At 31.9% G+C, this 14,583-nt stretch overlaps 1 protein-coding gene across 2 annotated transcripts in view; it reads left to right on the top strand.

The window, feature by feature from the left end:
* The window catches only part of LOC146994249 (charged multivesicular body protein 5-like), a 574,371-nt gene that overhangs the window by 194,085 nt on the left and 365,703 nt on the right, over positions 1–14,583 (top strand). Inside the window, exons 3-6 of one of the 2 annotated variants that reach the window (XM_085827100.1) lie at positions 3,062–3,142; positions 4,337–4,441; positions 4,529–4,575; positions 11,060–11,152. The exons of the other annotated variant lie outside the window; for it this stretch is intronic. Coding sequence (XP_085683226.1) covers positions 3,062–3,142; positions 4,337–4,441; positions 4,529–4,575; positions 11,060–11,072 — 246 coding nt within the window. The 3' untranslated portion in view covers positions 11,073–11,152. The remainder of the gene's footprint in view (positions 1–3,061; positions 3,143–4,336; positions 4,442–4,528; positions 4,576–11,059; positions 11,153–14,583) is intronic. 2 annotated transcript variants of the gene reach the window in all.

The following is a 14,583-nucleotide window of genomic DNA, read 5'->3' as shown; positions in this document are numbered from 1 at the left end:
GTCTCAAATATATGTATACAAACAGACATATGTGTGAGACATTAAAATTCAGATCTGAATAACTCCATTTATTACAATTAATATTATAAATACATGGTATAGTAATAAAAAACCATATGTCCATTTCGATTATGTGCGCTTTTAAATCAGTATGGGCTTTTATCAGCGTGGGCTTATATCAACGTGGGCTTTTATCAGTGCGAGCTTTTATCAATGTGCGCTTTCATCGTTGTGGGTGTTTGTCGCGTGGGCAATTATCATAGTGGGCTTTTTTTTTTTTTTTTTTTTTTTTGTTGGGTTTTGATGCATTCTTTTAAATATCGTCGATAAAAATTAATAAGACCTCACAACGTTCTGAGTTCATGAACGGTTGTTGGAAGTTTGTAATTAACAATAGTTTGGACTTTGTTAGGTAAATTTCTGTATAAGTTCAAGCCACAATACATTCATACCTTCGTGCAGATTCTCCATTATTGATTTCTTTAAAGCGATAATATTTGGTGACAACAATTTGAAAAGTAAATTACTATGAGTCAATGCAAAATCCATTTCGAGACATTCCATTCGGGACAAAAGTCCGTTTGGGGCTTATTATTATGAAAAGTTTTGTTAAAAGAAGTCAGAATCTCAATCCACTGACAACACCCGATTGATATCTGAAATAACTTAGCATGCATATTAAGCAACTATAGATATACAAATGTATGCGATTGATTTTGTAGGAAACGGTGCAATGCACGCATACATACAATTATTAGATATTTACTCTTGAGGACGTGCAGCACGTGTAACTTTCTTTCTTTTTAATCTGAATTTGCTTCAAGTTGTTTCTAAAATTCGCTTTTAAACATATATTAACATTTTTCTTATTTTAAGCAGATACTTGATTTTTTTCATCAATATTCTCATCATTTTTAATACAACATAGATTGGGGTTACCACATTCTGAGGAAAAGAAGTCAGGGATGCTCCAAACAAAATTTTAACCAGTTTTATCGTTCGAAAAGGAAAATTTTGCCAGAAATTTAATTTCCGAAGGATATGGTTAGAGCACGATAATAATAAATGAAAAGTAGTCATGCATAAACTACCGGCTGCTATCAGAAAGTTATTATTTTGTAAACCTACATTGCAGTAAGAATACAGAGGCTGTTCACACATTTTTTAGACGATATATATTGTATTCACAAAACTAAGGGGACTCATCGGGAGATTTAGTAGGGATATCAGCTAAGAGTATGGCCTTGATACCAGTTTTTTGTTCCATTTCTTTTAGGAAATTTACAGTGGATTTTGTAGTGTGACTGCTAGCTTTGTCCTGATGGAGTCTCACACATGGATGGCACTGTGGGTAAAGCGATGGTATTTCATTCAGAAAAATTGGCGATAAAATCTGTTCCTGATAGTATTTGGAGTTAATCTTGACATTTGTTTTGCACTCTCTTTATTTTTAACTTGCCATTATAAGAAAAACCAGCAACAATCATGAATCCCTTAGGAAAAACTTTCTTTCGATTCTTTGAACCATGTACTTAAATTTTTTCTCCCCTTTTATGATAATAAATGGCTTTTTTTTTTTGTTAGAATCATTTAGATAACCCATGGTTCATCTATTGTTATAAATATTTTCCATTTTTCTTGGGATACGAGTTTCTCATATAGAATTCTGCAGCGTGTCCTGCATTGAACGATATGCTTTGGAAGAAGACGATGCACATTGCGTTTTCTTGCTTTCTTAAGGTTTAAATCAATGTTTATCATTTTGTTTACAGTGGACACCGGGCATTTTAATGATTTTGCAACTGTCCTTTGACTAGGGGGATTTTCTTGTAATATTAAACAACGTACCTTTGCAATAGTCGAAGATGTCCGTTTTTTCTTTGGATACTTGTTTGGAATTTTTGTCCCACTTGTGGCTCCAATTTGAAGCTTTTTTCCTTTATTGTTGATGATATTACCTATCGACGCTTTAGATATCACTAAACAATGACTCTCACATCGTTTTTGGATAACGGAGTATGCATTATTGTCGTCGGAAAGAGCGTCAATGTAACCTTCGAACCACTGCTTTGTTAAATTCGCCATTTTGAATAAAAACAAAACTTTCAAGCCACAGACGATAATTTTGACTTTTAAAAACATAGTACAAATGAAATTACTTCTTTTGCAGCAAACGATTTTTTATTACCGCTTACCAAAATCGTCTAAAAAATGTGCGAACAGCCTCTGTACATAGTGATATTAAAATAACAATATGCGATAGTAGCTGAGTCGAACACGTTGCACAGAGCGCCATGAATCCGGCTCATTTACCATATAAAGAAGCCTGAGGGACACCTCACAATCATGAATCTTGATGGCATTTCCCAGGAGGGACATCGGAGGAACAAAGAAAAAGGGGGGCAGGATTTCGAAAGATCCAACACATGAGCAGTAGATAAGGCTACAATGAGTTGGAGCATAAAATAACAGATGTAAGGTGAAATCGCATGTTTGGAAAGTTTTCTAAGTGTGAGAACAATTGCGACGTCCGGTTAGCTTAACAAGAATCTACAGAAAAAAATGGTTCAGATAATAAATGTAAGGGAAAATAAAATGGATAAAATGCTGTTACAAAAATGCAGATACGAAATTGAATAGAGTGAAAAAATAACCAAAGAAATATAGTTTAGCAATTACAATAAAGGAAGGAGAAAATTATGCGAATATTTTTAAAACTTTCAGAAACTAGCGCTAAAACACCTAGTTGGGAAAATACGCGAGCCCAAATAGGGTATTTTTCTCATATGAGGTTTCCTTTGCTTAATTTTTTAAGTTAAGGTTTTGCATTTTCCCACCTTCTACCTGTTTTCGAGTAGTAACCTAGATTGTATTACTTATAATAATTTATACTCCTGTTGATATATATTTCTATTTATTCTTTCCAGATTTAAGTTTTCTTTACCTAGCAACATTATATTCTTTTCAGGTGCTTTTGTTTGTTACTACCATTTCCAGTTTCTTATATTTCATTTACATTTAACGTGTAATTTTAGATTTAATTTATTGCTCATTTATATAGGTAAATTCAACCATGGATCGGTTATCTGGAAAGACAAAACCTAAAGAAGTTGCACCAAATCTGTTAAAATATATGGCAATGGTAAGTACCATTTTTCATAATTTTCCCTCCAACATGACTCAAGTTTTCCTCATAATCAACCTAGCCTCTTATTATTTTCACTGAAGAAATTCTTCCATAATTGGCATATTTAATATTTTATATAATCTGATTATTCCTATTCTTACTTAAAAATAAATTTTATGTGTGAAAATATTTGCTCTCATTTATGAGTCGAAACGAATACAGACAAAATGACAAAACGAGTTTTTTGGAATTATGGATCATCTTTGCCAAACTTACGGATTTCTCTTTGAAATTATGTTACAATTTTTATTTGAATTATGTTCATAACAGCAACTTTGTTTATCAGCAGCAGACAGATTGAACATAAAAAAAAATAATAATATCTTATGTTTTTCAAATGGCAACAGACTAGAATGAAAAGTAAAAGAAGGCGTTAAAGTGAAAGAAATCAAAATTGCATTTCGAGACTAAAATTCCGTTAGGGTTAAAAATCACGATCCCTTCTTACGAATGAATATCGAGTTGAATTATAAATATAACTACATCCAATTGACTTTTCGTCCAGGCAAAACGACTACAGCCCTCACATTAACTTAGACTTGTACCTAATAATAGTCGATTCATTATTTAAAGTAGGTCAAAGCCATGAGGATTATATGCCTGACAGGAGGGATGCCTTCATTTAAAGCTTTCTGAAGCAAATTTGTTCACCATTTTGTTCTTATCATTTCTTCATTTAAAGCCAGTTTGTTTGCCTGGGATCCAACCCAAACTTCCTCGAATTCAGTGGTCTTAATCACTCGGCCAAGAATGAGGTGCACCTGATAATGAAAAGAAAACAATTCTGAAAAAATAATTTTTAGTCTTAATGCATAAATTTTAATACCTAAAATATATTTCATATTTCATTTCTGAGGGGGGAATTTAATTAAATTATTTGTTTTTCTGTTATAATATTTGTGAGTTACAAACGAAAAAGTTTTTCTGTTATAATATTTGAGTGACAAACAAAATTTCTGTGGTCCTTCGTGTGAAATGATTCGATAACTTGAAGACAGACAGAAATGGTATTTTTTTAATTGGAACTGTCTGGTATGTTACAGCCCGATTTAAATTATATTTACTTTTCATTCGTTTTTAAAGTACATTAACCATATAAGTTTTTATTTTAATTTAATTATTCCTTTTTTCTTTTTTTTAATAATGCAGGTTAATAAAAGGGTTGAGTCCATAAATATGAAAATAGCAGAGTTAGATGAAATATTAGTAAATTATAAAGATCATCTGGAAGAAATGAGAGAGGATCCAGAAAGAGTGAGTTTTTCAACCCTTTTGCAAGTATAAAGAAATATGTGAAATTGATTCAAGATTATTTAATTATATGATTTTTTTCTTTTGTAGATTTGTATTGAAATCGCAGAGTCGAGTGTACAAAAAAGAAAAAAACTGTAAGTACTTTTTTTCCCCAATTTTCAGATACAATGATCTGTCAACAACCTGTTTTTATATTTCATACTGAATTTTACCTAACAAATGTTTTTATGTTTGCCATTTTTCAATGTAAAAATAAGCTGGATGCATATGTGAGGTTTTGGAGACTACGAAACCTGTCCGGTATTTATATATGGAGTAGATAAAAATGTAAACTATATGTCATAGAGCTGTTTTTATCTCCTCTTAAGTGTGGAAAATCTTATATCAGACTTTGTATAATTGCAATCTTACTTTTTTTATTTTCAGCCACTTTTCTTATTTACTTTATTTCAAAAAAGAATTACGTTTTTCATATCTCAAAAGCGCGACTTAAAACATATATTAGATTTATATATAGCATTATTCTAACATAGGCATTTTGACACAAATTCGGACTTTTTCCGAAAGAAACATATCATTTTTTTTCATTTCGATTCTACGAAACAAATTATGTTTAGATGTTAAATTTTGTAATTTTTGGTGAGAAATTGAAAAATTTATCTTGGCGCATTTCTTTTGAGTTTGGCCAAGAATAATTCACTTGGCGGAATTCTTAATTTATATTAACCTACTTACTTTCCTTATTTTTCATTGATGCACGAGAGGAAAAAGGTCCATCGTTCATTCTTTCAAATAAGTGTAACAAAGTGCGTGAACCACATTTTCGTTATTATCGCTTATATAAAATACGCCAAATTTCAAAACGCACCAAAATGTAAATTTACATATATCTTAGGAAATATTGAATAAAAAATTCTGAGTTTTTGCTGATATGCTTAGAAATACATCTACTTTAAGATGATGTTAAAATTTTTGTAGGTTATAATACAAACTTTTTTCGAAAAATTTATAAAAAGTATTCAAAAATACAAATTTTTAAAAGATATAATAAAAATGTACGAATTATATTTGGATTAAGCCTAAATTCGAATTCTGGAAGAAGGAATCAAGTTAGTTTAATAAAAAAAAAAGAGATATTAATAAATATGTATCTAGTTCAATTAAACATTGAGGAGCTAAAATTTTTAGAACTAATTTTTATAAAAGTACTCGTGAGATTTTTACAAAACTTGGCAGTTTCGCATAATTTGAGTCGCGGAATCGAAATACGAAAAAAAATTGGCATATCATTTCAGAAAAAGTCCTATTTTGTGTCAAAATACCTATATTAAAACCATGCTATATATCAGGGGTCGTCAAACTTCATAACGACAGGAGCCACATAGTAGATTTCATGAATGTTCGAGAACCGCAAATACATATTTATACCGTTTCAAAAATAATAAGACATGTATTCAATGGAAAGAAACTTTTGAAGTAAATTAATGAGAATTTCGCATTTTTTATGTAATTAAACATGGTTACATATAAATGCAAATACATGTTTTGTTTTCTGCTGGCCTGTATTCAGTAAAGTAAGTCCCAATAAAATATAAATTTGAAATTACTGTATTATGTAGTACTGTTCAGACAGGAAAAGGTAAACATTTTCTTTTTGTTTCCTTTATCCTCCTCCTTTTATAATTGCCGTTTGATTTTAGTAGAAATAAGCTAAAATCCGAAAAATATAAATTGGTCTTTAAGAATACAGTTATGTAAAACATTTTTCATTTGAGTGAATTATAAATAATTAATTATAAAAGTGTTTTTTTAAAAAAGTGATTAATAAAGAAACGTGACCATGCCTGCTATATATAAATCTAATAAATACCCTAAGTCGCCCTTTTGAGACCCGAAAAAAGCAAGTTGAAATTTGTCAAACGGGAGATATAGAAATGTCCCATTTTTTTAGGGGGGGGGGCTAGTGTACATGCATACATACAATTCTAAATCCAGTCCACCGGTAATTCTAAATTCATATATTACGTTCCTCAGATTAAATTGATTCCTAAAATAAATAAGTGAAATTTTGAAACAATCCTGTGTAATTACCTTTTTGAAATCTTAACTTTTTGATCACCATTGTATTTAGGTATAACATGGAAGTACGTTATGGGAAATTTTTAAAGCATGTAGAATTTTAATATTATTACGGATTTTGTATTTAGTTAGCTATTTTTAGTAGAACTGTAATTAAAATTGTTTTATATCCAATCACAGTGCAGCAGGAGACTTTTAAGAGAAAGCTACGTTGGAAAAGTAAAAATACAGAAGCACGCGCATTTAACAATGAATAATTAGATATCTCGTAATTCTATTCTTTTGCTTTCCAGAAATCTCGAGAAAACGGAAATTACCAGAAGCTTCTCGTGACTGATTAAAAGGCTTTAAAAAGCTGGAGAGAAACATCTCAGTTCAGTTGTCTACTGACTGTTGTTATTGATTGTAGCGAATTCGCGGTGAGATCGGATTAGCTTTCCTTGTGCTTTGGATTGCGTACTATTTAACGTTTTATTAGTTTAAAATATAACTACTGTGTGATATTGTACGAATATCTTTGAGGGAAAAAATCTAGCATTTTATTACAATACTTGTGATAAGAATAAATTTTATTAATCTTTTATCAGACTTGTGCATTCAATCTATTACGAAACCGTATGCATGCAGCAATATTTTTATATACAGTTCATTGCGAAACTCTTATCATATGTTATATGGTTACTGTACACTGTGGATATAAATACCTCCACATGTAAAATTAAAAATATATTGATATTTTATTCTTAACAATTTTATTACATTTAAATTCCTCTTAATAGATACGAGATGGAGAAGGATCGTCTGGCTGATCAGTCTTTTCGTTTGGAGAAAATAAAATCTCTTGTGCAGAGATTTAATGCTATTTTGAGTATTATTCTTTAATGTCTGTTAGGCTTAGTGATATTTATTAATGATCTGTCGTAACGAAGGAACTAAACTGAAATTATAATAATAATAACAATAAAATACATCTGTGACAAGGTTTCGACCTTACGGCCTTGGTTCTAGTGTAGAATTGGGTGCCCCTTCGATTAGCGATAATTTTTGTAAAATTTTGGCGATGAAATCTTATTTCTGGTTACCATGATAGTGTAACTTTGCCTCCTGATTTTTTTAAATAAAAATACATTGATGTGTACATGGACAAATTTAAACAGTGCGCAATGCCTAGTTTGTGCAATTCTGGGATGTTTTTTTCTTTTTAAATGAAAATAGATCGATGTGTACATGGACACAGAGTTTATGCAATTGTTTGACTTTTTATTTTGGTTCTGCGTAGCGGCCATCTTAAAATTGTGTCTTCCTGGCGCCGATCTTGGCATCAAAAAAGAATCGCCAAAAAACAAGGGGCACCCAATTGTAAACTTTTACCACGGTCTTTACTTCCATAAATCTCCTATTCCCTAGGGTCACCTATTAGTTCGTACAATACTCCGGAAGTTAAATTTTCCGAAAAACTACAATGAAGATATACGTCGGGTAAGTAATTTCTTGGACGGAAAAGCAGTTTTCTTAAGTTTTAGCAGTAGTTAGATGAGGTATAATGCTTATATGGCATAAATGTACTTTAGAGTAAGTCCTAGGAAGTAGCACGTGATCACTGTACACTAACCAAAGTACAAAATCATGATAAAATAGAGATGCAAATAAATGTAGTAAAAATGCAGAAATCATCGTAAAAATAAAATAATGCTTTAAAATATTTGGGTAAACAGTAAAGATGAAACTGAAATTATATATCTATGTCGTAACACAATTAAGAGGCAATCGGCCTAGTGCGGCCTTTACCAATATACACTCATGTCCAAAATTATCTTTACATATCCAAAAATGATGATATTCAATGAAATATCGAATTAATGTGATCCGTATTTGCAGGGAATGTGTGAAAACCAAGCTTAATAAGCATTATCCAATCAAAAGTAATCAAACGGTTTGTGATATGCAAATCTAGGCGTTACGTCATCCAAGGGTGAATCAAGCGCTTTGCGCAAACTGAATATTTGAGTGAATTTCTGCAACATAGCGTTTGATTTCAGTGTGTAGGGACTCAAAGCGGTTTGTTATGGCTTCGAAGTATCATTTGGAAGAATCTGTAAAGTGGCGAATTATCGGCCGTTTAAAAGCAGGGCAGTCAATCATGGAAACAGCCACATGTTTGAATATTTCAAGACAGACAGTCTCTAAGCTATGGAAACAGTTTCAAAATGATGGAAGTGTTGCAAGAAGGCCTGGACAAGGTCGGAAACGAATGACAACTTCTTCTGAAGATCGGTATCTGGCATTAACTGCCCGTCGTAACAGAAAGGCTATTGCTCGCCAGTTAAATTCAGAGCTTGCAGCCGCCACTGGAACTCTTGCATCACGGCAAACAATATACAGAAGGCTTAATGAAAAAGGCCTGTATGCCAGAAAGCCAAGGGTATGTGTTTTACTGTCTTCACAGAAAAAGAGGGATCGCTTTAATTGGTGTAAAGAACATCAAAACTGGACTGAACTTCAATGGTCCCATGTTCTCTTTACTGATGAGTCGTGGTTTAGTTTAACTGGTGATTCTAAACGTGTTTACATCTGGAGGGAGTCAGGAACACGAAATGATCCCTCGAACATTGTGGAACATGACCGTTTCGGTAGTGGAGGTGTCATGGTATGGGGTGGAATAATGATTGATGGACGTACGCCCCTACACGTGTTCAGCAGCGGATCTGTGACAGGCCAGATATATCGAGATGAGGTCTTAGATCCTTATGTAAGACTTTTCAGGGGTGCATATGGACCTGACTTTTTATTTATGGATGATAATGCCCGTCCACATCGAGAAAACCTCGTTGATGAATTCCTTGAAAGTGAAGACATTAAGCAAATACCTCGGCCACCAAACTCTCCTGACCTTAACCCGATAGAGAACTTATGGGACTACCTTGGAAGAGCAATTGCATGTATACATCCTCCTCCTAGAGATGTAAATGCTCTGAAGACGGCATTGCTGGAAGAGTGGAGATTAATTCCCCAAACTGTGGTTAACAACGTTATTTCCAGCCTTAAAACACGTTGTGATATGTGTGTACAAGTCAGGGGAAATCATATTCCATATTAAATTCGTAAGACTTAATTCTTTTTCTGAATCATTCCTTTTTTTCTTAACTCTTTTTGTCACACTTTATTACCATTTTTATTGTTTCATGCTACAATTTTATATCATATGAGGTGATCTTCAATTTTTTCTTTTGCATTTATGTGTCATCATGTTATGTATGATTCCACGAAAATTCATTAAATTATAAGTCATAGTCTCTGAGAAATCCGTGAATTTATGCATGTAAACATAATTTTGGACATGAGTGTATTATAAGTAGGGTGTCTTTAATGATTTATTAAAATCCTGACACCATTAATATCTGCCATCGTATTTAACCTATATTCCATTTTAGTTGGTTAAATGTGGCAAAACATTTATCGTAATTGATAAGTAATCAATAAAACAATTCGACAAAATAACTGATGATCTGTGGTCATGTTTAATCCATCGTAATCGAAATTAGTTGAAACAGTGGATACAAATTCAGCATTGCATATTGTTGTTTCAAAGCAAATTAGAAATCGATGAAAATCTGTGGTTTTATTTTTATTTCCTCCATAACTTTTGATATTAGAATCTTGAGTTGTTCGTTTCAGATTGAGCCCACATTCCTTCAAAATTTTCCTGCTATTATACTGTTCTTTTCTTTTTGTATTTGCGCATGCGTATATATTAGATTGATAGTGACAAGCAAAAATTTCACCAATCAAAATCAAAGAAACAGGAGATTATATTAAATTATTAGATTATTATAGATTATATTATTAGAACTATTATAGATTATATTATTAGATTATTATTAAAAAATATTGAATATTGGTAAAAGCGCAGTTTGAAGAAGCGGGTATTCACTCAGGTAGAGAAAATATATATGCAATATAGATAAAATATGTGAATGCCACGCATGTGCACTCAGATGGTCTTCGGCCGCCTTCGCTACCGATTAATTTGGTCAGTTCCATAGACTGCCCGTAGCAAGCGATTGAACTTTTTTGGGAAAAAAGGTGGACGTCGACCTTTCCCAGCACCCAGAAAAGAATTATAGAAAGTTTGGTGACGATAGCTATAGTAGTGACTGAGTGTATCATGAACAAACAAACAGACATTCTTCTTTATATATAGAGAGAGAGATGTATGAAAGGGTATTGCTAATCTTTCAGTAGAGCCTTGAATACTCCAATATAGCCTTGAAATTAGCTTGCTTATAGTTTCTCAAGGCTATTAGAGTTAAATCTCTTGCTCTAGCAGTTATAAATTTTGATCACATGACTAACAAAATACGTAGTATTTTATGTTAATAACAATTGCCAGGAGTTGTATCAAGATTTATTGTCACATTGAAATAGTTAATGAACGCAGTTTTTTAAACTTTGGAGCAAATCTTATTTCAGACTTTTCTTGTACAGACTGTGCAATTATGTGAGTTTAGGAGTGGTAATTTTTTTCAATCTATATTACAGACTGATGCCATGAATATGACAGTAAAAGAACTGAAAAGACTGTCCAGAAAAGTAAAGACTAATACTGTAAGAAAAGTAAAGATTGATACTGAGGTAAGAAATTTATATTTTGCTATTCCGTAACATGAACAAAAAATATGATATGACCAGAAAATGACCAATTCCATGTTAAGACGTAGAATTGGTGGAATAGCAACGAGCTTTAAGTAAACTATCAACTTCTGGTTGATGGTTTTGAAGTAAAATCTAATTGGCTTATAAACCCTATGGTTCAATGTTAATTATAAACATCACTCATTTTTTAGTATTCCATTCTCTCATACGATGGATATTTGTAACTGTACGGGCTCATGTACACATCAGTTGACACACTTAAAAATATCCCGTCGATCGTGGTATATCCTCTGGTCATCGCATTCATAAATCAATCGCCTAACAAACACAAAATTTTTAAACGCAGCATATCTATAGAATTTAACGAGCTCACAATTTATTGGTCCGTCTTATTTTTCAAGTTAAATAATACCGGTACATAGAAAGGTCTGAAAAAAACCATTTTTTATTTTAGTCAGCCACATACTTTACTTTTTACTTTTTACTCATAGCCACATAGATGCACAGAATCCGTTATAAGTTATCAAACATGTTGTGGTTTACGACATATGCTTGGAATACGATTCGAGTTCGATGAGTCACGTTGCACACGTTGAGTCACGTTGTTTACATTCTTCGAGACACTACTACAGTCTGTCTACCACTAGAGCTGTTTCATCGGCACGTCCAGGTGGTGACGGTCGCTAATAGGAACAATGAATAGTATATGCAATTAGAGTGAACCAAATCATTTTTTTTTTTGACGAATGCTGGCAGCGAGAAAATGTTTATTATTCGGCTAATAGCTCTCGTAAACCTCATAACTATTTAGTAGTAAGTTCGAATGAATAAGTAGAAATTTGAAAACAATTATTTGAAGAAATATTATTCAACCACACAACTCCAATAATTAATATAAAATTCTAATAAAAATATCTAAAAGTGAAAACATTTTTATGATTTTTAAGTAAAAAGTAAAGTTTTGTTTATGTGATAAAGTAAAAATATCTCCAAGAAAGAAAAAACTGTATGCTTTTTCCGACTATGCAAAATAGATGGGAAAATGAAAAGGTTAACATAAAATGAAAGGTTATGTCGGCAAGTGAAAAACTCTTAGGAGAAAGTAAAGTATCTGATGTGGGCACCCCACGACTTCATTGAAAGATCTAGGAATGTACACACATATATATACATATATTTTTTTTTCTGCACTTCATTTAAACTTATTTTCTGGAATTCCATTAGAGATGCATTTCTCATTCAATCGATTCGTGTCTACGCAAAAAATAAATAACTCAAAACATCTTCATTCAAACTTGTAAAATACAAAAAAAAAAATTAAATACCAAATACAATTAAAAACAGCTAAAAAAAGAGTTTTTGCAAAATAACGTATGTTAAAACAATATATATAAATCTAAAATATACTATAAGTCGCGCGTTCAAGACATACAGTGTCTCACAAAAGTGATGGGACACTTGTGCTTTACAAAAGGAAACTGTGGTAAAATAAATTTAAAAAACATGTAAAAATTTTTTGTGAATGTCTTTCATACTTAAATTTAGTAACAATTATTACATAACATACATTTTCTCAAAATATTAAAATATTCATTTAATAAAAATACAATTGTTTAGAACGAAGCAAAAAATGGCTCGCATAAGTGATGGGACACTTACTTTTCCATCAAATATTTATCCAAAAAATTTACTTTTTAAAAGGTTTTAATATTTTGTTTTATTTCCTTTTACTTTTAAAACATGATTTAATCTTCTTGAGATGGACTAATTTTTTTTTTTTGTGATTTCTGGAGTGATCTTACCCCATTCTTCCTGAAGCACTGATTTTAATTGTTGTTTTGAAGAAATGGTGTGTTTGCGAATTCTTGATTCCAATTCTTGCCAAATATTCTCTATGGGATTTAAGTCTGGAGATTGTGATGGGGTTTTTATTATTTCACGACAGTTATACAGCAGTCTGTGTCTGACGTTCAAAGCAATGTGTTTAGGGTCATTGTCCTGGTAGAATTTAAAATTGTTATGAAGATTCAATTTTCGTGCTGAAGATTTCAAATTTTGATTTAAAATGTCAATATACTTGTACTGATCCATTATACTGTCGATAAAAACAAGATTACCAACTCCAGCGGACGACATACACCCCCATACCATAACTCCTCCTCCACCATGTTTTACTGTTGGCACCAAGTTCTGTTTGCGAAATTCTTCCCTGGGTTTTCTCCACACCAAGATTCTACCGTCAGAACCAAGTATATTAAATTTACTCTCATCAGCAAATATAACTTCATTCCAGTCAGTAATCAGAATTCTTAATGTTGGATTTTGCGAAAGCCAGTGTGAGTTTTCTATTCTTTTCACTTACGAAGAATTTTTTCCTGGCTGCTCTACCGTGATATCCAGTAGATCGAATTACTCTTCTAATAGTGTCAGCATTAGCAATTACTCCATATAATGCTTGTAAATCAGCAGTAACTTAAGGAGCACTTATTCTTGGATTTTTTTAATATTTCGAACGATAATTCGCTTTATTCCATTGGATAGTTTTGATGGTCGGCCAGGTCTTCTTTTATCCTGGATCATATGATTCTTTTTATATCGTTTAATGATATTGAAAACTGTTGAATGACTCAAGTTAACTGTTTCAGCAGTTTCTCTAATAGATTTTCCACGTTCAATATCCAAATTAATAACTAATTTTCGAATTTCAGGAAAAGTTTCTTTTTGTTTAGCATTCATGGCTGTACAGAGCTAAAAAACACAAAAATTCCGAAACAAACTGGAGAGAAATACTGCAGACGATTTTATAAATTATTGCCAATTGCTTTTGAGTAAAAATAAAAACCCCAAAAAAATTTTTTATAGTAGTACGTAGTAGTATCTAATGGTGTCTCAGCACTTATGTGAGCCATTTTTTGCTCCGTTCTAAACAATTGTATTTTTATTAAATTAATATTTTAATACTTTGAGAAAATGTATGTTATGTAATAATTGTTACTAAATTTAAGTATGAAACACACCCACAAAAATGTTTACATCTTTTTTTTAATTTATTTTATTACAGTTTCCTTTTGTAAAACACAAGTGTCCCATCACTTTTGTGAGACACTGTAGTTCAGTTTCGTCATTCAACCGAGTAGAACGAGAGATATAGACCCCGCCCCCCTTTTGACTTGTTGTACTTATCCTAGCAAGTTTTATTTTCTGTTCTGTGTCTTCTCAAAATTATCCCATTCAGAGCAAAAAATGTCGTTGTTTTAGAAAAAAATATTTTGGTTTACCTAGTTACAGCAGAGAAAGCAGTCTATGTATCTTATGGGGAAAACAGAAACAAATGTTCAAGTAAATTTAACCCATGAGAATTCTAAAGTAAAGCCCGCTTAAAGCTCTCAAATGTAAACTGTCTTTAACTA

Source organism: Stegodyphus dumicola, chromosome 11 (assembly GCF_044657685.1).
Source record: "Stegodyphus dumicola isolate Sdum_Otavi_A_Nest chromosome 11, ASM4465768v1".
NCBI lineage: Eukaryota > Metazoa > Arthropoda > Arachnida > Araneae > Eresidae > Stegodyphus > Stegodyphus dumicola.
The sequence above is the reverse complement of the archived record's forward strand: the minus strand, read 5'-3'. Positions and strand labels throughout refer to the sequence as shown.